The sequence below is a fragment of the Phodopus roborovskii genome, unplaced genomic scaffold (genome assembly GCF_943737965.1).
Source record: "Phodopus roborovskii unplaced genomic scaffold, PHOROB, whole genome shotgun sequence".
NCBI lineage: Eukaryota > Metazoa > Chordata > Mammalia > Rodentia > Cricetidae > Phodopus > Phodopus roborovskii.
In genome coordinates this window covers 378,378-399,389 of record NW_026126645.1, presented here as the reverse complement: position 1 = coordinate 399,389, position 21,012 = coordinate 378,378, and the positions used below count along the sequence as shown (strand labels likewise).

General features: G+C 52.4%; 3 protein-coding genes across 4 annotated transcripts; 2 read left to right on the top strand and 1 right to left on the bottom strand.

Annotated features, from left to right (window-relative positions):
- Positions 1–598: 598 nt before the first annotated feature.
- On the bottom strand, positions 599–3,673 carry CUNH1orf232 (chromosome unknown C1orf232 homolog). Its single transcript, XM_051173707.1, has 4 exons — positions 3,527–3,673; positions 2,196–2,279; positions 1,986–2,083; positions 599–902 (listed from the first exon to the last, which is right to left on the bottom strand). The coding sequence occupies exons 1-4, from the start codon at positions 3,608–3,610 to the stop codon at positions 605–607; spliced, it is 564 nt and encodes a 187-aa protein (XP_051029664.1). The 5' UTR covers positions 3,611–3,673; the 3' UTR covers positions 599–604.
- A 1,399-nt stretch (positions 3,674–5,072) lies between these two features.
- On the top strand, positions 5,073–5,952 carry Znf593 (zinc finger protein 593). Its single transcript, XM_051173475.1, has 3 exons — positions 5,073–5,295; positions 5,521–5,583; positions 5,675–5,952. The coding sequence occupies exons 1-3, from the start codon at positions 5,096–5,098 to the stop codon at positions 5,814–5,816; spliced, it is 405 nt and encodes a 134-aa protein (XP_051029432.1). The 5' UTR covers positions 5,073–5,095; the 3' UTR covers positions 5,817–5,952.
- Positions 5,953–9,595: 3,643 nt separating this feature from the next.
- On the top strand, positions 9,596–20,523 carry Cnksr1 (connector enhancer of kinase suppressor of Ras 1). 2 transcript variants are annotated; one of them, XM_051173562.1, is made up of 21 exons: positions 9,596–9,811; positions 11,971–12,128; positions 12,249–12,430; positions 13,116–13,200; positions 13,625–13,666; positions 13,742–13,846; positions 14,468–14,515; positions 14,671–14,715; positions 15,186–15,287; positions 15,365–15,426; positions 15,670–15,743; positions 15,882–15,988; positions 16,067–16,097; positions 16,564–16,736; positions 17,932–18,005; positions 18,172–18,243; positions 18,741–18,814; positions 18,959–19,020; positions 19,111–19,195; positions 19,278–19,459; positions 19,918–20,523. In XM_051173562.1, the coding sequence occupies exons 1-21, from the start codon at positions 9,760–9,762 to the stop codon at positions 20,161–20,163; spliced, it is 2,061 nt and encodes a 686-aa protein (XP_051029519.1). In that variant the 5' UTR covers positions 9,596–9,759; the 3' UTR covers positions 20,164–20,523. The 2 variants fall into 2 exon arrangements, with proteins under 2 accessions (XP_051029519.1, XP_051029518.1); XM_051173561.1 differs by having other exon boundaries at positions 14,653–14,715.
- Positions 20,524–21,012: the final 489 nt, after the last annotated feature.

Here is a 21,012-nt window from a genome sequence, read left to right as displayed (position 1 = left end):
GGTATCGATCCCAGGGGCTTCACGCAGTTAGGCAAGCCCTCCACTGAACTATATCCCCAGCAGAGTCCCCTTTTTCCCCTCCAGGACACACAAAGTCGCAGGTTTTCTTCCCAGGCTCCGGTCGAAGCCTTTGTCCCTCCTCTACCTTAGGTTTCCTTCCCTTACGCTCAGTCTCCTCCAGGAAACTTTCCCAAAATTCCTGGTCTGCCTCGTCTCCCACGGGCAGCCAATTTTGTTCCTCAACAAACCTGTCTGGGACCGGGCAGTGCTGCCTCGTTACCCCGATATTTTCAAGCATTTTTAGTCAGCGTATGCCACTGGACCACCAGCAGGGTTTGCTGAATTTTTAAAAAAGAAGCTGGGCAGGGCAGTGGCGCATGCTCTCTGGGGCATTCTGGAGAGTTGTACCTTAAATCTAAGGCCATTCATACTGACTCCTGGCGTGTCTTGGCACTTCTTTCGGGAAAGAAGGCGAGGAACCCTTTAGCTAGAGATCGCCTACCTAAGAGTAGCTTTTCCTGTTGTTGGGAGAAAAAAAATTACACAGCCACACTGGGTGTTGATCCAGGAGATTTTATGGGAGGTTAGGAAGGGCAGGCGCCGGCTAGTCTCCCTTGGGCGCGGCCTTCACCCTCATCTCTGCCAGTTTGTGGGTGAGGAAACCCCACTTGAAGCCTGCCGCGGGGTCCACCTCCGGTGTCTCGGGGCACTCCGTGTCCTCCTCGGCAGGCTTGTCCCGGCGATCTGGGTCCGGTTCAGCCGTGCTGTCCACGCCGCGCAGCATGGACGCCGCCGCCTGCTGCTGCTGCTGCCATCTGCTGGCGAACACGTCCCAGAATCCTGGTCCGCGCGGCTCTGTCTCGGCTGCGGCCGCCTGCGATGAGGGGGGCGCCGCCAGCGGGCTACAGGAGAGGCGGGGGTCAGCGGGCTGGCCCGAGGTTCCAGAAGGGGACAGTGTGCAGAAGAGACAAGAAGTGTAGTCAAGGGAGTTGGGGCAAGGTCAGGGTTCAGAGGCTCCGGGGCTCAGTGGAACAGGGTCAGAAGAGGAGCTGAGAGGGCTGGGCAGAGGGGAACAGGATTCCCCTTCCTCCGTTGGAGACAACGGAGACAAGCAGGGTCCGGAAAGCCAGGGAAGATCTCTTAAGAGGGGAAGAGCACGACAGAGAGTTGGGGTGGGCTTGTTTAGGCCCATAAGAACACCCCCCCAAGGGGGGCGGGAGGAGCGGACAGGAGACTGCTGGGCGAGCCAAGTGGTTAGGGAAAGAGGAATTAGGCACGCGGGAGAAAGTGGAGGGAATCCTAGCACAGATGCCTCAGGAAGAAGAGGCAGAAGCTGAAGGGCTATCAAGGACGGATGGCAATGCCCAAAGGAGTCTCGTCTCTGGAAAAGTCCTGGGATAGGAAGGCAATGGAGGTTAGGGGGTGGGGAGCAAAGGAGCCCCTGGGGCCAGAGTAAAGGGTGGGGGAGGGGTAGAGCAGAAGGCAATATGATGGGCAGGTGTTCAGTTCTGAAGGAAAAGGCAGAGGGAGATGAGGCCCTAGGTCTGTTCTCAATATCCAAGACCGTATAAATCAGTGCTTTCCAAACTGGTGTGCCTTGGGGTCCTCTGGGGTCCTCAGGCCTCCAGGTACACCACGAGAATCAGTGGAAGGGAACCTATGTTGGTGACAGTTGCTGTGGAGGGTGAGGCTTTACCACTCTGTTGCAAGTGCCTAAAAAGGCCTTCTCTGTTCTCCTGGGTTCTAGGGAGTTGGCAGTCCTGAGGAAGAGGGAGGAGCCACCCATAAGGACTTCCCTCAGTTCCAGGAGATCTAACCCTGCTATATCCTGCCTGATAAGAAGACAGAGCCTGCGGGTGTGTGTGTGTGTGTGTGTGTGTGTGTGTGTGTGTGTGTGTGTGTGTGTGTGAAGAACAGAGCAGAGGGAGCCAGAAAAAGAGATCTTAGGACCCTTCCAGCCCCACCTACTAAGGCCACACACATACTGGTCAGCATAGGGCTCTGGTGACAGCAGTTTGTCCTCGTCTTCTTTGTTAAACAGAGATGACATTGTCAGCCAGCCTTTCACCCCAACCCCCTGAACCTGGGAGGAAGGAAAGAGCTGAATGTCAGGAATGAAGGCCACCAAACCTCCTGGGGCTTTAACACAGCCTCTGCCAGGCTTCCCAGGGTTGGGTGAAAGCCCGGGAACTCACCCTTCGAGCCAGCTGTGACATGGGGTTGAAGGCCTCCTCCGAGGGTTCTGCCATCTCAGACTCCACTAATGCTGGGTTCTCCCTCTAGGACACAAGACCCCCCAGCATGAGAGAAGGCCCGTTACTAGCCAGCCGGTGCACACACGTTAAAGGGTCTACATACCACAGAAGCACAACCCTCCTATACACCCACTTTGCATCTCCACTAGGGCACAGGGAAATGCTCACAGGTATACTACATAATGCCCCTGGTCACATACACAGGGCTGCACAGTAAATTTCTGCAGACACCCTTGAGCATATACACATGCCCACTCCCACACATACCCAAACACACTCAAAAACTCGGACAAGGGCACACGATGCATAGGACTTCAGACGCACACCTGTACGTGAGCATGCCTCTTTGTGGCTACACCTTTCCTTCTGTGTACAGATGTATGTGCTGTCTGGCACTCACACAAGGACACTCGTGGGGTTAAACAATCCACTCCTGTAGCTTATCCTCCTGCAGGCAGATAGCTAAACAGAGGCCTTGGCAGAGCATTCAAATTTTCCCTACCAACTAGATGCATCACCTGCAAATGCCTAGATGAAAGCATACAGGTACAGAATCCTGCTCAAAATGCATGTCCATGACAAATCACAAAAGCCAGTTCACTGCACTGGTGTTTCCACAGAGACAACAGTTGTAGCATTTTCCCTATGGAGGCACCCATAGAAATCCAGCCCTGGATGCCAACCTGTCTAGGCATATGCTCATCCACCCTCTCACTAGTTCCCGCCCCTGCCACATGTTTGTGTGACTGCCATTTATCACAACTTCTAGACACAGACTCCCAGTTTCCAAGTCCTCTTTGCCCTCTCTGCCAGAACTAAGTACAATCTAAGTACGGCTTTGATGGAATGTTGCTTCTGTGGACCACAGAGTATAAAAACTACTTTCTTCCTGCCTCTGCAAGCAAGAGCTCATTACCTCTCTAGACAAACCATCTCTGCTTAGTCTGCTTAGCTTTGTCCACTAGAAAGCTGTGGCAAGCTTCATGTACTTTTGTGGCTACTGCCAAGTGGCATTAGAACAATCTTTATCTTACAGCGGTTCATGAGCTCCTTGGAAGTCCATGACTGCTTCTCTGGCCACCCTAGCTCTTCCTTTCCTTGTGTTTTTGAACTTCTCCATCATTGCACCATGCTGTTTGTAATCCCTGATTGTGCCTACAATCTTTGCATAAATGAATTTGTCTCCCTCCCAAGCTTATTTAATGATCTTTATACCCCCCCACACACACACACACTGTCTCTCTGTTCTAGAAAACATGGCCAGTACCCACCTCCTCTGCCAGGTCCTCTTCAGATTCTCCACCTAGAGTCTGCAGCACTTTGGACTTGTAAGCTTTCCAGAAAGCTTGGTTCATGGCTGCAGGGGAAAGGAGCCTGGCACCAGGCACAGAAGGTGGTAGCTCAATGGGCACCAGTGGGTCTGGTTCCAGAAACTTGGAGGAACCAAGAGCCTGTCCCAGGGATCCGGTGACTTCATGAAAGATGTACCATTCTCCCTGGCTGGCACGGTGCCGAGCAGGTAAACCCGATCCCAATGGGTCCCAATGATTCTGGGGTTGGGGCAGGCTTATTCCACCTCCGCCCCTTGTCTTGACCCATATTGGCTAAGGTTAATGAAGAGAGCACTTTGGAGAGTCCGTTTTCCTGCATTTAGGAATGTAAATGGCTGTTCATCTCTTAGAATAGCTGCACGAAAGTTTTCCACTCAATTTTTTTAGTTCAGGACCCACACCTGTAAATCCTATGATTGTAATCATATTAGCGGTCTTCCTCGGGGTCCCACCCTGTGTCTCTCCTCAGCCTTTGTGAGCTGGAGTGGGGAGTATGGAGGTCCCCAGGCCTCCAGTCAGCACTCTGGGCTCCCATTTCACTGCTTTGTCTGGCCTAGAAACCTGTTCTCCCCAGGGATGCACATGCCATCTCCCTGTTTCCTGGCAACTGCAGGAACCCTGAATTATTGCTGAGATCCTCTGCCCCCATACCATGGAGTTGGCTCTGGCCAGCCTGAGTGGCACCAGGCCAAAATGAGAGAGGAGAGGCTCTCTGGCCCTCTCCCTACTCTGAGAACACATTTCTTGGTTATTACCCCTTTTCCTGACAGCCCTCTCTTGGGAGCCTGGGCCCCAAGAAAGAAAGCAGAGATGTGGGTTCTTCTAGGGATTTTCCTCTTGGGCTGGGGAGGTGGCCTGCCTGTTAGACTGTCTGCCTGGCATCTATGAGGCTCTGGATTCCATAACCAGTACTGAAAAACCAAACAATCAATCACCCAACCAAACCAGAAGAGCTGACCACTCTTCAAGTTTGGAATCCCTAGGTACTAGGTTCTTTGGGAAACAGTACTCCATTCTTTGCCCCATGGATTTGCCTGGGAGTAGAGGGAAGACAGAAGAGACATAGGCCCAAGAAAATAACGGTGGAAAGACAAGGAGAGGCCCTTTGTTAGAGCCTAGGGGTACCTCTGAGTACCTCCAACCATGATTCCAAACTTATTCTCATTTATGAAATTATTTATTCATGGCACGGTGCTTTCCAGAGACGTTGGAAGTATCCTCTACAACTGAAATCCGAGGTGTGGAAAACGGGAAGTGATGATGTGGCTGACAGAGTTGCAGGATCTGCCTCCCCTCCCCTCTGGCCCGCCCCTACCCCTCAACGGACAAGTCACTATCATCCACGACCACCTGGGGGCGCTCAAGCCACTAGCCCGTCCGTGACGTCATCAGAGGCTGTCCGGGCTATCCTGCTCCGCCTCCGGGCGGACCTCTCGTGACGTCATTGAGCGGCCCGGAAGCGCCAACACGTGTGGGTCCTTCTCTACTCCTTTGATCTTGTCACTGATCATGGGTCGCTCCCGCAGGACCGGCGCGCACCGAGCACATTCCTTAGCCCGCCAGATGAAGGCCAAGAAGCGGCGGCCAGACCTGGATGAGATTCACCGCGAGCTGCGGCCACAGGGGTTCCCGCGGCCCAAGCCGGAGCTGGACGCCGAGCCCGACCCGGACCTGCCAGGGGGCGGCCAGCATCGCTGTTTAGCCTGCGCGTGAGTCCAGCCTGGGGTGGAGCAGGGTCTGAGATACTAGCCCATAGTGGTGAGATCCTGGCGGCGAGCTGCGCGGGGTCACCTGCCTTGGGACCTGTGGGTCAGCTCGCCTCCCATCTCTTCGCGCTCGGAATCTGATGTTCGGGAACGAGTTAGGGCCAGGGAGGTAGGCATACCTGCAAGGCCTCGCCTCTTTACTCTTCCCCTCACCCTACATCCCTGCAGGAGGTACTTCATTGATTCCGCCAACCTGAAGACCCACTTCCGATCCAAAGACCATAAAAAGAGGTATGAAGGGGTCAGGAGAGGGTTGGTGGATGGGTGCCATGCAGGTAGGTGTTGCACCTGATCAGCTCCAAACTCCTATTCTTCCTCCCAGGCTGAAGCAGCTGAGCATCGAACCCTACAGTCAGGAAGAAGCTGAAAGGGCAGCGGGCATGGGCTCGTATGTACCCCCCCAGCGCCTGGGTGTACCGACAGAAGTGTCCACTGAGATCCCTGAGATGGACACATCCACCTGAGCTACCTGAGGATGCAGGGCAGAGAAACTGCCCATGGACAGTGGTTCAGTGGCTAGGCTGAATGTGTACTTTGGGTTTTGGGGAGATGATCTCCCTGGGTGTTCTGCCCAAAATAAAGGACCTGTACAAGAGGGCATACCTCGTATTCTAACTTCCCTTCCAGTCCTGTAAGGATCTCTGAGCCAAGATGTTTATTCCCTACTAGGTCCAGCTTTGGAACCCGTCCCCCCCCCCCCCCCCACACACACACCTTCTTCTGGGACGGAGTCTAGGTACAGTGTAAAATTGGGGAGTAGAATCAGGTTTAGTCTGTTTCTGGCGATAGTAGAGACTGATCTCCATAGGGGAAAAATGTGCATTTCTGAAATTGCAGCCCCCTGCCTTGAGTCACCTACCTCCAAGCCTGGGTGAGAGGCTACCTGCCTCATCACGGGGCCTGTGATGGTTGCCGCTGCTTCACCATCTTCCAAACGGCATAACAGGAACCACCTAAGCCAAGGACAGCCAGCAGTGTAGCCACAATGCCCACCAGCGGACTCCGGGGCTCTGCCTTTAGCTCCCCAGCTACCTGCATCTGGAAGAATACACATGAAGGGTCAACTGGAAATTCTAGGTAGGAAGAGGAAAAGATGGTGCTGCTGGGTGGAGACAATATGGATGCCATTTCTGCCCCAGGGAGATTCCACCACAGTCCCTCTCGCCTCAGTGCCCATCTGGGTCCTGGCTAGTCAGGCGGCAGGAAACGTGACAGTCTGGCCATTGGGGGTATCAGCCCCACCATGAGAGGGGGAGGAAGAAGATGATGGTGTAGAAAGCCAGTATTTAGATGATGTACTTACCTGTAGCACCCGGAAGTAGCCAGGGGTCAAGCGTCGAAATCTCATAATGGGGGTGGCTGGTCTCCTGTCAGCCTGTGGAGTCGAGCAGAAATGAAGACTAGATGTTGCCTGGGGTACCAAGAGATGGAGGCCAGGGCATAGGAGTCCCTGACCTGTTTAGCCTGGGCACTATGTGCACAGAGGATGCTCACAGCTGCTGGCTCGCCCAAGTCTGCCAGGGGGCAGGGCAGCTGGATCTTTAAATCTGGTCCCTTCCCCCCTGCCTTGCCAGCCTTAGGAGCAGCTGTCAGGAGAGATCAGCATCAGGCCTGAGAAGCAGCTCCTCCCCCACTCACCAGAGAGACCAGGCCAGGCATGTAGGCAAAGCCTCGGCTGGCAGTGCCCACGAGTTCAGGCATCAAACAGGTACTGGGCAAGCTTCCTCAGCCCTGGTCTGGACTGCACTGCTACGGTGGATAAGTTGATGTTACCAGTCAGCATTCAGCAAAAGAGACTATGTGACTTGTCAGCCACTTTTCCATTTGGGTTCCCTCCAAGTAGTTTCCACAAGAACTTCTCTTGTGTGGCTTTAAAAAAGAATTGCTTAAAAGAGAGAGAATTGCTTATGCAGGTATAATTGTTCATAATGTATTGTTACTTTTTTTTTTTTTTTTTTTTTCCTGAGACAGGGTTTCTCTGTGGCTTTGGAGGCTCTCCTGGAACTGTTCTTGTAGGTCACAGTGGCCTTGAACTCACAGAGATCCTCCTGCCTCTGTCTCCCAAATGCTGGGATTAAAGATGTGTGACACCACCGCCAGGCTTGTTATTTATTTATTTATTTTTTTATTACATCTGTTTTCGTGTTTGTAAACACCAGTGTGACAGTGTGACAGGTCAGAGGACAGCAAGTGAGTCCAGGGTGTCCAGTTCAGCTCAAAAGGCTTGGTAGCAAGAGCCTTTTTGACAACCTTTATATTAAAAGATTAATTAAAAAGTTAGTCTCTGTGTCATTGTTCCAAGCAATTTCTGGGTATTTTGTAATTTCAGTCTTTTTATTTTCTTGAGACAGGATCTCTACATAACCCTGGCCATCCTGAAATTAGGTAGACCAGGTGAGCCTTGAACTCACAGAGATCCACATGGCTCTGCCTCACAAGTGCTGGGATTAAAGGCATAAGCCATCACACCTGGCTTTTTGTTCTCTATGAAAATGACAAAAAGAAAGATTTTCAGAATATTGTGCAGAATCTCTGTATAGAGGATGAGAGGACCGGAGGGTGTGTACCACAGTGACTAAGCGTCTTTAATCCCAGCGTTTGGAAGGCAGAGGCAGGCAGTCTGGTCTACAGAGCTAATTGCAGGACAGCCAGGGCTGTTACACTGTAAAAACTGTCTGGAAAAACCAAAAAATAAAGAAGTTTTATTGGAAGTGCCTAAATGGGTCTCTCTACATAGTTCCTGGCTGTCCTGAAACTCAAAATGTAGAACAGGCTGGCCTGGAACTCATTGAGTCTGCCTACCTTTGCCTTACCAAGTGCTGGGATTAAAACTATAATCCTAAAAATTGTTCTGTGCTTTTTAAAAAAAGGTTTTTGGGTGCTGGGGTGTTTGCCTGTATATATGTGTATGTATCGTGTGCATGCAACTCCTGAGGAGGCCAGAAGAGGGCACCATATCCCCTGGAACTGGAATTAACATGGTTTTTGAGTCAAATGTAGGTTCTAGGAATTGAACTGGGGTTCACTGCAAGAGCAGCCAGCTCTTAACTGCCCAGTCATCTCTCCAGTCTCAGTTGTGCTATTCTTTAAGAGCATTGTTCTAGCTGGCTCTGTGATGCAAATCGTGGTTCCTTTTGGGGGGGGGGGGGAGCGATGGCAGGAGAATCACCTGAATCCATGATTTGGAGAGCAGGCTGAGCAACACAGGAAGAATAAAAAGCACCTCAAAAATTTTAGCATGAAGCTGAGCAGTGGTGGCACACACCTTTAACCCCAGCACTTGGGAGGCAGAGGCAGGTGGATCTCTAACTTTGAGGCCAGCTTGGTCTACAGAGTGAGTTCCAGGACAGGCTCCAAAGCTACACAGAGAAACCCTGTCTTGGGAGGAGGGGGGATTGTAGAAAGAATAATAAGTGCATTCAGAAGGCAGCTAATGTGCCTGCCAATGTCTCTCCAGGGGAATGGTTGGTATGTTTCCTCTTCATTTGTAAGCAATAAAGGCTGTTTGTGCCCTAAAATAATAACTGAATTAATGAAAAGTTTTACTTTGGGATAGGGCCTCTAATTCTCAATAGACTGTCAGAGTGCAAAAGGAGGCAGAGTCCCATGCTGAAGATTATTTGCTTAGTTTTAGTTTCTGCTGTTTTCATTTTTGTGTTTTTGAAAGGGGCTCACGCTGTAGCCCAGGTCCTCCTTGAACTTTGAGCCATTCACACTGCCTCAGCTTCCAGAGTCCCAAGATTACAAGCAAGAATTACCACAACCCTGTTGTAAACATTTAAAGCCATTTGCTCGGATACTCACAGATGTCCCATGAATCAAGGACAGTTATGCTCTAGAAATGAGCACCAGGTCAGTTGTCTGTGCAACAACTCCGGATGGCAATAACAAGAGATACCACGGGGACCCTGGGGTGGAAGGGCTAGTCATTAGTCATGCACTGTTCTGCGCCAATTACAGACCAGGTTCACTTGTTTGGGTGCTGATAAGTCAAACTCGCAGGCTAACATAAGGGGCCAGTTTTTTGTTTAGTTGTTTTAAAACAAAGCATCCCTACACAGCCCTGGCTAACCTGGAACTCAGCTGTGTAGATCTGGCTAACGTTAAACTCACAGGGATCCTCCTGGTGAGGACAGTTTTGGACTGAATCTCATGCCATTTCCGGACCGTCCGAGTCACACCCCCGTGGCGTCAGCCCTGGGACTAGCTGCCAAAGTCCTAGGATGCTAAAGGGGCAGGGCACGCGGAAGACAGACCGTGGGCCAATGGCAATCGCTGTCCCTCACCTGGGTGGCCACGTGGGCCCAGGTATGCGGCGGCCCCGCCCTGGCCCAGCCCGGCGGGCTCCGGGCTGGATCTGGGAGCGGAAATTACTGCAGGGGCTGGACACCGCGGGCGGAGCTCAGCATGGAGCCGGTGGAGGCCTGGACCCCCGCGAAGGTGGCAGCTTGGCTGAGAGGTTGGTGACCCCGGGGCAGAAGTGGATTTGAAGGGAATGGTGTGGTATCCCTTAGGCAGAAAGTAGGGAGGGAAAAAGGAGAAAGAACCTGCCGCCGAGTCTATTAGTCAACAGGTATTTATAGAGCTTCTGCTGTCTGCCATGTATAAGACAGTGTACCAGGTCCCCTGAATAGGCACCGTGTTGACGGAGATAGGCCAGGAGACACGAGAAGGGGTCTTTCCATATATTTGTGTGTTCAAGCGCCTTCCAGGGTGGCGACAGGCAGGTACAGCACTAAGCTAAACAGGGTGCCCTGGTGGCCCACGCCCCCTTTATTTCCGTCATCTTCCCTGTGCCCCAGGGCCCTGTGAGCTGTTTGTTAAGCCCATTTTTCGAAAGTACAAGCATGCACACAGTCAGGAAGTGATTTGTTCAGTCTTGGAACAGGGCTGGCCCTGGTGTCCTTTCCCCTCTCCTCAGCCTGAGGTTGACAGCCATTCTGAAGGGGGTGACACAGTTCCATGCTGGGGTTTCCATCAGAGCAAACACCACTCCCCAGGCGACCCAGAGACAAACACAGGCAGACTCAGAGAAATGGGGGCCTTTGTGGCTACAGCAGGGGGTGGAGAGACCAGTTATTGCTCTGACAGCGGAGGCCTTTTCAGTGTGAGCAGCCCAGTAGAACTGCAGTCACACTCCCAGACTGGGGCCCAGGCCAGCACTGACACCCACCAGGTTTGTGACCACAGATCTTAGTTTCTCTATTCATGAACGAGGCAGAATGAGGCCATGGTGGTATGACTGGCATGTGTAGCTCCATGTTGGTGTCTTCTGGAAGGGAGTTAGTCAGCCTGACACATTCAATGTGGGAAGGAAGTTGTCCAAATAACCCTGGCTTGTTGAGCTCCCAGTTAGGACTCTTAATGCTGCAGGAGGAATGAGGAACACCTAATGACTACACACATTCCCCAGTGACTGTCTGGCCTGGTGGGGTGGGAGGCTTTCTTCCAAAGCATGAGCAAGCCGCTACCTCTCCCTCCGTTGGCTTTCCCTGTTGTGTGTCAGGGATGATGTATAGTCCCCACCTTCTAGAAATGTGGAGATCAAATGTGCCAATATGGGTAAAGTTTGTTTCATTTGTTTGTTTTTGAGACAGGGTTTGTTTGTCTGTGTAGCTCTGGCTGTCCTGGATCTCACTCTGTAGACCACGCTGGCCTCAAACTTAGGGATCTCCCTGCCTGTGCATTTCAAGTACTGGGATTAAAGACTTAGGCTACCACACTTAAAGCATTGCCTCACACAAAGTACTGTCACAGTAGACAGCCCGGCAAAAATGTGATGGCTGTTACTTCCTGGCTATGGACCAAGTGTTTGGCATACATCAATGATCAAAAACACCTGGCTAGAAGGCAGGTGCTTTCGTTGTTCCCGATTTACTTATTTTTAAATGTTTATTTGCTTTATGTGTATGAATGTTTCGCCTGCATGTAAGTATGTACACCTTAAGTGTGCTTGTCAAAGTCATGAGCTACCATGTGGGTGCTAGGAACTGAACCAAGGTCCTCTGTGTTTTTGTGTTTTGTTTTTTTGAGACAGGGTTTCTCTGGAACAGCCTTGGCTGTCCTTGAACCAGATCTTTCAACCAGGCTGGCCTTGAACTCACAGAGATCCTCCTGCCTCTGCCTCCTGTGAGTGCTGGGACTAAAGGTGTGTGCCACCACTACCTCACCCCCTCTCTCCTGTTTTATAAGGGAAGAAATTTAAGCACAGAACTAGTAGATATTTTAAGTGTTAGGTCCTGCTCAGGTCTCCCTGACTCCCAGTGGTTGGGATATGGGTCCTAGGAAAACAAGCTTAGGCCCTCTGCAAGAGCAGTACGAGCTGTTCTTAACCACTGAAGCATCTCACTAGCCTCCTTTGTTTTGTTTTTTGGTAACTGGATTGCAAGGTATTCGAGCATGAATTTGGTAGATGGCAATATCAGTCGGCTGGACACACTTGCTAGAGTCATTGCTGCATATGGTTCTCAACTCAGTAACATCAGCTGTGAGATGGGCAGAAGCCAGCCCGGGTCTCAGGGTTATCATTAGGGACAGGTGGGAGGAGAAGGGCTCTGATGTCATGAAGACTCAGAAAGGTAATGACACCTCTTTACCCACACTGACCCCTTGCTCCAGGCCTTGATGATGCTCTGCAGGACTACCCCTTTGAAGACTGGGAGCTGCCTGGAAAGTACCTGCTGCAGCTCTGTCCCCAAAGCCTCAAGGCTCTGACTGTGTGGCCTTTGGGCCACCAGGAGCTCATTCTAGATGGGGTGCAACAGCTCCAGGCCCTGGTAAGGACTGGCCACACGGCCATAGCATCTGCCACACTGGTTGCAGCATCTATCAGTTTAGGGGTTTGCCTATGTGGGCTGGCTGTTGAGGGGGCAGTAATATGCCCATTTTTGATGCAGGGCTCCAAGCTACAGACAGAAAACCTGCAGAGCCTAGCTCAGGAACTGCTGGAAAGGACCCAGGCCTTCCAGAGCTTGGTCCGTGGCCGTCTGGGAGACTGTGCTGAGACCCCTGCTGATGTCCTTGCTGCTGCTGTCAAGCTGGTGCGGGAGGCACATGCTCTCCTCTCCTGGCTCAACAGGTACTAGGGAAGGAGTAACTAGTGACTCTTTTCATCCTCCAGGGCCTGGGAGAGAATAACAGTCCTTGACTCTTGATCAGATATGTCAGAGCAAATCAAAGGGTCTGTCTGTGCAGGGACTCTGGGCCACCTTGCTCCCCACCCCACCCTTGAGCTTGCCATCTCAATGGTTTTATCAACAGTTGAGTTTATGTTTGCTTGTTTGACATGGGGGGGGCGCAAAGGAGTGTATTCGAAGGTCAGTGCATCCCTTGTAAGAATCACCTTCCAGCATGTGCATCCTCATTATTGAACTCAGCCACTCAGACCTCCAGCTGTGGAGGCAAGCACCTTTACCACTGATGGACAATCTCCCTGGTCCCTCAACAGCTATTGGATGAGAGCTTCCCCCTCACTGCCACTTGTCTGTCCTATGTGTCCTGCCTCAAATGTCACCTCCTCAGGGACGCCTTGCCTGTGTGTCACACTTACAGCTCATCTGTAATACTCGGAACAGTTGAAGTTAAATCATTAGTAATATAACTGTCTGCTTAATGGCTATCTATCTCCCTGGTGCCTATAACAGGGCCTGGCACATGCAGGACAAGAAAGTCCTGTGCTGAGCCGAACCACCAAGGTAGGGGCTGTCTCCAGTTCTCAGGTGAGGCATTACATCCAACAGTGTCTTAATTGTTTTTCCTGCCAGGTACCTCTTCTCCCACTTAAATGACTTCTCTGCCTGCCAAGAGATTGGCGTGTTGTGCGGGGAGCTGGGCCAGGTCTTGCAGGAGGTAGGAGGACAAGGGCCAGGTCATCCCAGGCCCCAGAGCTTTTTATAACCCGTGAATCAGACGAAGATTGGGTGTGAGAGCTGGGGGGGGGGGGAGAGCAAGAATAGGACAAGCCCTGCCTCTCTCTGGGTATGGGGTAACAGGCAATGGGGTGGGTCCTAGGATGCCCCTGGCAGAAGCTCAGGTGACATTTGGCAAGGGTGGTGGGAGAGGACATGTGTAGCAATTGCTGAGTCAGGTATCATGTCAGAGGAATGAAACCTTGGCGTTGAAACACTGAGACCTTGTAGTTCTGGCAAGGAGACCAGTGTAGAGAAAGCAAGTAAGGAAAATCAAAGGCCCTTCTCACCCCCACCCCGTGTCTGAAGGAGAAAGCGGCCCCCAGCTTTTTCTAAAGGTGGGCTTCTATGTTCTCTGCTTTCAGGACTGCCCAGAGGCTGAGAAGGAAAGCAACACCCTGAGGATTGTGAGTCTTGGGGCTGGGTGGGGAGGCCCAGGGCATGGACAAGGAAGGACTCAGCCAACCTGCCTCCTCCCCTAGTGCAGCCACGTGGCCGGGATCTGTCACAACATCCTGAGCTGCAGCCCAGAGGAGCTGCTGCAGCAGAGGGCTGTGCTGGAGCAGGTGCAGCTGGACGACCCTTCAGTGAGTGTGGACCTCTCTCACCTCCTCCCGCAGACCCCGACAGCCTTGGCTGGCCCTGACATATGGTCCAGGAGCCCAGAATCTTGTATTCCGAAGTCTGTTGTGTACAGATATTTATTGGAGACCCAGAGTAGCTACCTGTAGTCTCACCATTGCTGGGCACCTTTACCAAGCCAGAAGGGGCTATTTAGTGTGGCCCAGGTGACATTTCTGCTCTGACAGGGTTCTGTGGCATCTTAATAGAGAGGGAGAGAACACTTAACACTTTAAAGTTGACCGTTAAGAAAACCAGAGTTGGTCTCCCTGCTCCCCAACCCCATGTCATCCCCTGTTCTCCCTTCAGGAAGTTCTGAGACTCTGTTACTTCAGAAATCAGCGACACAGCTTCCCTGTGGCCTTATGGGTGGCAGCGAGTGTGTGTGTGTGTGTGTGTGTGTGTGTGTGTGTGTGTGTGTGTGTGTATGTACATGTCAGCAACAAGCCCAAAGTTACACATCTAGGAAAATGCTATCTTGAAGCTCTTTCCTGTTCTGCCTACTTGGAGTCCTGGTGCCCAGTGTGAGGTTTTGCCCACTGGCTCTGCTCAACCCCGTTTTACTTGACTTTCTTTTGTCTCTACAGAATCTAGAAATCCATACCACCAACAACTGCCTGCACTTTGTGTCCCGGGTAGGTATCTAGGTAAAAGCCCCACCACTCCCCACTCCCACCATCCCTGTCTCCCCTAAAGGCCTTCTCACCTGCCAGCCATTCCAGTTCCAGGCCCCGGGAAAACCTCATTCTCTGGGCCCCATTCCTCACACTAGGCTCCCCCCGGCTCTCAGATCCTGCCAGGAGATGAGATTGTCCAGATCAATGAGCAGGTGGTGGTGAGTAAGGGAGAGGAGCAAGGGGGAGGTGAGGGGTGCTAAGGAGGCTTGGGGGATTGTGAGAATCACCCGAGGCTTTGTCCCTTGTGAAGACCAGAGCTGTGGGAGCTGCCTTGCCTGACATGAGCCAAAACAGGAGGATCTCAGGGTGACTGCTGATGGGTGGGATCTCACTTGGGTGCTAGCCTGTCTTCCACAGAGCTCAGTTAAAGGGGCTCTGGAGTCTCCCTGAAGGGAAGAGTTGCTGGGAAGTTTATGAACCTCCGGCTGGAGCTGGGTGTTGGTGGCTCACACCCAGCACTGGGGAGGCAGAGGCAGGTGAATCTCTGTGAGTTCAAGGTCAGTCTGGTCTACAGAGTGAGTTCCAGGAAAGGCTCCAAAGCAACACAGAGAAACCCTGTCTCAACCCCCCACCAAAAAAATAAATAAGTAAAATAACCTCCCACTCACTCAATATCCCTGTCCCTCAGGTGGGCTGGCCGCACAAGAACGTGGTGAGGGAGCTTCTGAGAGAGCCAGCAAGGACCAGCCTAGTGCTGAAGAAGATTCCGGTGCCCGAGAGCCCTTCACAGGTACCTGCCCCCACCCCTCCACACCTGCTTCCATACTCCTGTGGTCAGCTCTGTGACTGTTTCTGGTTGTTTCCCAGATGCCCCTGGACTCCCCTCACCTGCTAAGTCAATCACCGCCTCTGACCCCACTGTCTCCCAGGTAACGAGCTCTGTCTACTGGGTGTGTCCTTTTGTTGTTTTGGTTTTTGAGACAGGGTTTCTCATATAACAGTTCTGTTCTGAAGCTCACTTTGTAGACCAGGCTGGCCTGAGACTCACAGAGATCCACCTGCCTCTGCTTCCGAGTGCTGGGATTAAAGGAGTGTGCCACCACGTCCAGCTTCTGGGCATGTCTTGAACTGGGGACTACAGGGCTCATCTCATGTCCCCTTATTCCCCATAGGGTTCCAGCCGAAGGTCTCTTTGCCTTCAACTTGCCTGCAGGTGGAAGTCCTGAACCCAACCCTGCCGGGACAGGTAGTTTCACAGCCCCAGCAGGTGTCACATGCTCTGGACAAGGCATCTGAGTGCCTGACCAGCTCTCCATGCTGACATTCCTACCTGAAGGCCTAGGTCTAAGCTCATGGATTCCCTTCTCTCCTCCCTGTCTGACAGACTCTGCCTCCCTTGATGCTAAGCCCCTGACCACTGCCCCTGCAGCCCCAGGCACACTTCCAGAAAAAACAGCAGAGCCTCCAGAGACTTCAGGACACCCTGACAAGGTAAACTCAAGGTCTCAGCAAGGAGGGGCATGGGCTCTGGGTCTAGAACTTTCTTTAAGCTCTTCATGGTCTTTTCAGAGTCCCGTCCTTGATCAGAAGAAATCAAAAGGTATGAGTACCCCTGTCTGGGTGGGGTCTTAGAAATCTTTCCAGGGCTAGGCAGGACCCCTCAAGTGCACACATGCTTCCTTTACCACAGCCTTTCTGGAACCACAGACCCTTGCTTCTTGCCTAGGCCTCTTGCTAGCTCCGAGACTGTGAGAATGTACCCTCTGATCTTCAGTTTCATCTCATATGATGTGTGTTTTGTGTGTGTGTGTGTGTGAGAGAGAGACAGAGAGACAGAGAGGGAGGGAGAGAGAGAAAGAGGAAGAGAGACCCAGAATTGTGTGTTCTACTACTAAGCTATATTTGCAGCTTCTCTAAAGTCAGAGTCACTGTACCTGAGGACATTTGTGACTGTGAACCCAGAGTATGAGTTTGAACAGTTCTACTGGGATCCCCATGACAGCAGGTAGACTTAGGGAGGGGTACTTGCGGGCACCATATCAATATGCTCTGCTGTGTTGGGGCAGGTGTGGCCACAAGGTTGAGCCGCAGGCGGGTGTCCTGCCGGGAGCTGGGCCTCCCAGACTGTGATGGATGGCTTCTACTACGCAAGGTACCCAGTGGCTTTATGGGCCCACGCTGGCGCCGCTGCTGGTTTGTGCTCAAGGGACACACCCTGTACTGGTACCACCAACCCCAGGTGAGACCCCATGCATACTTGCATAGGTGACATGTAACTTAAGGCCACCATTCTTATCTCTGTTTTACACAGGGGAGCCCCATAATTCCCATTTGTAAAGCGGGGGTGGCTCTTGGTAGATAAATCAGCTCATAGTGTGTAAAAGAAGGTTGTAGGGGCCAGGAAGGCTGGTTGAGCAGTTAAATACTGGCTGCTCTTGCAGAAGACTGGCATTTAGTTCCCAGCACTCACACGGTAGCTCACAACTGTCTGTAACTCCAGCTCTAGGGGATCTGATGCCCTCTTCTGACCTTGGTGGACACCAGGCACACACATGTGGCACATAGACATGCATCAGTCTGGGCCACTTAGCAAGTTTCAGGCTAACCCAAGCAGCAGAGTGAGACTCATGTCTCAGAAAAAAAAGGCCAGTACGTAAAGGTGCATGTCGCCAAGTCTGATGATTTGAGTGTAATACCCACATGGCCTGGCAAGTTGTCCTCTGATCTCCATGTGTCTTGTGGCATGTGTGGGCAGGCATGCACGTGCGTGTGCACACACACCACACACACACACACACACACACACACACACACTGAGCATATAAATACAAAACACTTTTTAAGTGTAGGGAAAATCAATTTTACCCTCCCTATCCCTCCTCTCCTCTGCTATTCTATCTATCCTGGTGATGGGCCATTCAATCTCATATTCTCTCAGTAGACATTCAGGTGCCTACTGCACCCAGCTCTGAGCTAGAGCCCTGGGGACACAGGGAAGATATGGATAGTCCCTGCCCCTCTTGTAACTTAGAGACCCATGGGGAAAAGGGCTGTATACATCTTAAGACAATGGGTCATGTGCTAGGATGAAGGGAATCCCAGGCAATGTGTGGGAGCCCAGCAGAGGTGTCTGATTTAGTTCAAGAAGTCTAGAAGCTTCTTGGGAAAACCATGTTTGGATGTTTGTCAGGTGAAAGGGAAAAGGAAAGCCAAGAAGGGAAAAGGCTTGGGACACAAAGCGCTCCTGGGAGAGGGCCTGTCTGAGCAGGCTCCTCCCCTTTGGCTGTTTTTCTGGGCACCTTTGCTCTCCTTTCCCTGCTCAGAGGTGCCCTTTGGCCACACCTCCCGCCCTGAGCTCCAGAAACCCAGACAGGGAGCTGGCTGAGTCTGAGGACTTGGCTCCCCTGCTGACCCTTGTGCTGTGATTCCCCCAGGATGAAAAGGCTGAGGGACTTATCAACCTCTCCAACTACAGTCTGGAGAGTGGACATGACCAGAAGAAAAAATAGTTAAGTCTTGGAATGGGATGGAAGGGGGAGAAAAGGGAGAGGAAGGGAGGAGGGGTGGGGTGAAGGTGAGGTGAGGCGGGTGGCGGGATTCCTGATCTAGCCTCTCCCTGGGTTCTGGATGGGCATGCCCAGAGGACGCTGTGACTGTTTTCTGCTCTCTGGCAGTGTGTTCCAGCTGACCCATGACGTGTACAAGCCCTTCATCTTTGCTGCTGAGACCCTGTCTGATCTGAGCATGTGAGTGCCACTCCTACTTTCCGGCTCCCATGTAGTCCCCAGCCTCCATGTGCTTGAGAGCTGGGCTCAGGGGACTCAAACCCCAGCCCTGGGGAAGCCTCGGTTTCATTATCTGCAGAATGGGCAAAGGAGAGTTCCTACCTCAGTTGCTCTCTGAGGGTCACATCTGTGGATCTGGGACATGGCGGCTCACCCCTCTAAATCCAGCACTTAGGAAGCTAAGGCAGGAAGATTGCAAGGATGAGACCATTGAGAGTTTCAGGCCAACCACGGCAATATAGTACGACACAGTCTCAAGAAAACAGGAAGGAGAGCAGAGGATATAGCTCAGTGTGGAGCACTTCCTTACACTCAGGCTCCAGGACCATAGAAAAAAGTGTAAGGAAAAAAAAAAAAAAAAAAAAAAAAAAAAAGATGATGTAGGTAGAGGGTGGAAAGCCAGGATATAAGTGGGCTGTAGTGAACGGAAGCCTCACGACCCACATGCTCCTCTACAGGTGGGTGCGTCAACTCATTACCTGCATTTCCAAGTACCAGACTCCAGGCCGGGCCCCCTCTGCCAGAGAGGAAGGTGAGTGTATCAGAGAATGGAAGAAGGTGTCCAGCCATCACTGAGTTCCTGCCTTTCCCAGGCTGGGTGCTGGAACTCAAATCCCCTGGCCCACTTCCTGGCCTAGCCAAAGCCACTCTGTGGTTCTCCAACTCCCCACTTTAGATTGCTACAGTGAGACAGAAGCGGAAGACCCTGACGATGAGGCTGGCTCTCGCTCAGCTTCAGTGAGTAGTCACTTCAGGTTAGGAGGTAGGGGCTGGATTGCTGGAAGTGGGGGGCTGCAGATAAGCCTCTCTCCTTCTGCCTTAACACAGCCTGGCCCAGCTCCAACTTGGAGTGACACATCACCCGTGGCTTCACCCTTGCAGAGTCCAAGGACGTCTTTTGGCTCTTCAGCAGGTGCTACCCGGGGAGTAGGGACTGGGCTGCAGAGATGACCTGATTATGTTCACTGTTCTCATCCCGCATTCTACTCCCACAGACAGCAGTGACAGGGTCCTGGAAGGAATGGTACAGGGGCTGAGGCAGGGGGGCGTGTCCCTCCTGGGGCAGCCACAGCCCCTGACCCATGAGCAGTGGCGGAGCTCTTTCATGCGTCGCAACCGTGACCCTCATCTCAATGAGCGAGTGCATCGTGTGCGGGCACTACAGAGCACACTCAAGGTGAGCTGGGAGCTGGGGCATGGGAGGGATGAGGCTCTGGGAGCACTGGGCATGGGAGGGATGAGGCTCTGGGAGCACTGGGCATGGGAGGGATGAGGCTCTGGGAGCACTGGGCATGGGAGGGATGAGGCTCTGGGAGCACTGGGCATGGGAGGGATGAGGCTCTGGGCTTCAGGCCCTGGTGTTCGGCCCCCAGCTCTACTGTGAGCTTCAGACTGTAACAGACTGAAGACTCTAAGCCCTGGCTTTCCAATTCTAAGGTCCAGTTCTGGGCTCCATATTCCATTGGAGACTCAACTGTGTCCTAAGCGAAGTTCTAGAAGGTTCTGTGTGCAGACACCAGATACCAGACTCTTGGACCAGGGTGTCCTGGTGATGGGAACAGGACTTTAAGAGTTAGTTCTGGCTTCCGTCCCTCCTTGGGTGACCATATAGCAGTGTCCCTACTCTCGCCTCAGGCAAAGCTGCAGGAACTGCAGGCCCTGGAGGAAGTGCTGGGTGACCCTGAGCTCACTGGAGCGAAGTTCCGCCGGTGGAAGGAACAGAACCAAGAGCTGTACTCCGAGGGCCTGAACACCTGGGGAGGGACACGGGCCCAGAACAGCTTCCCAGCCCCAACCTCTGACCTGCCCTCTGGCCCTGAGGAGCCCTCCCAGCTTTTTCCACTGAGCCCAGAGAACAGGCTCCATCCTCCTGACCTCTGACCTTGGCTAGGGCCTGGCTCCTGACCTCTGACCCTGAGGACTACTTCATCCCCAGCCTCTGATGTGTCTAAGACAGCATGCCCAAGGGTTCTGTGTGAGGCTGGAAGAAGTCCATGTCCTTGGCTAACCCCCAAACTGATCCCCCATCCTGGGCGTCCACAGTTTCTGCTTGTGTCCACTGGAGTGGAGGGAAAGCGATCCTCCTCTGTGATGTAGAAATAAATCCCCTAACCTATTCTCAGATCTGGGACATACCTGCCTCCCTGGGTCCTTCAAAACAGTTTCCCAGACCAGGTCTGGGTATTTATTTTACATGAGAGATGCTTCTCTATCAAATAAAGTTGATTTCTCCAAAATCAACCCAAGTGTCTTTGCTTTAGAACTGAGAATCTGCACACCACCTCCACCACCACCACACAGGGTGAAGAGCTGTCAGGCTAGAGTGAACACTTTCTGTCACAGGGTGGGTGACAAGTACCCTGTGTAGCTCATTACCCTGAGGTATATACTCAGGACTCCTGTGGTCTCGCATCCTTTTGCCAGTCTCTCCTTAGTCCTGGGAGGTCAGACCTGCTCCCCTATCCTATAGCCCCAGAGAAGGACACTCACTCAGTAAATGAGAAAATTTACCTTCCTAGAAGGGATGGGTGGGCAGCTGTGGGATGGTAGCTGAAGGCAAGGGGCCCTGGGCATCTTCCCCTTCACCCAGTCTCACCTGTAGTACCTGGGTCCAGAAAGAGGACCTGGATGGCGGGGGAGTCCAGACCTAATGCTGGTGGCTGAATACCTGGTTCCTTCGTGAGGTATCTAGTGGGAGGAGCTTCTTCTTTTTTTTTTTTTTAAATCAAG

Bases quoted from the DNA above. Each gene is read 5' to 3' on its own strand.
- CUNH1orf232 (XM_051173707.1), bottom strand. From the start codon at position 3,610: ATGAACCAAGCTTTCTGGAAAGCTTACAAGTCCAAAGTGCTGCAGACT. The intron at 2,280-3,526 runs GTGGGTACTGGC...CTTGTGTCCTAG, and splicing joins AAGAGGACCTGGCAGAGGAG to AGGGAGAACCCAGCATTAGT. The intron at 2,084-2,195 runs GTGAGTTCCCGG...CCTTCCTCCCAG, and splicing joins TGTCACAGCTGGCTCGAAGG to GTTCAGGGGGTTGGGGTGAA.
- Znf593 (XM_051173475.1), top strand. From the start codon at position 5,096: ATGGGTCGCTCCCGCAGGACCGGCGCGCACCGAGCACATTCCTTAGCC. The intron at 5,296-5,520 runs GTGAGTCCAGCC...ACATCCCTGCAG, and splicing joins CATCGCTGTTTAGCCTGCGC to GAGGTACTTCATTGATTCCG. The intron at 5,584-5,674 runs GTATGAAGGGGT...TCTTCCTCCCAG, and splicing joins TCCAAAGACCATAAAAAGAG to GCTGAAGCAGCTGAGCATCG.
- Cnksr1 (XM_051173561.1), top strand. From the start codon at position 9,760: ATGGAGCCGGTGGAGGCCTGGACCCCCGCGAAGGTGGCAGCTTGGCTG. The intron at 15,744-15,881 runs GTAGTTTCACAG...CCTGTCTGACAG, and splicing joins ACCCAACCCTGCCGGGACAG to ACTCTGCCTCCCTTGATGCT. The intron at 19,460-19,917 runs GTGAGCTGGGAG...CTCTCGCCTCAG, and splicing joins CACTACAGAGCACACTCAAG to GCAAAGCTGCAGGAACTGCA.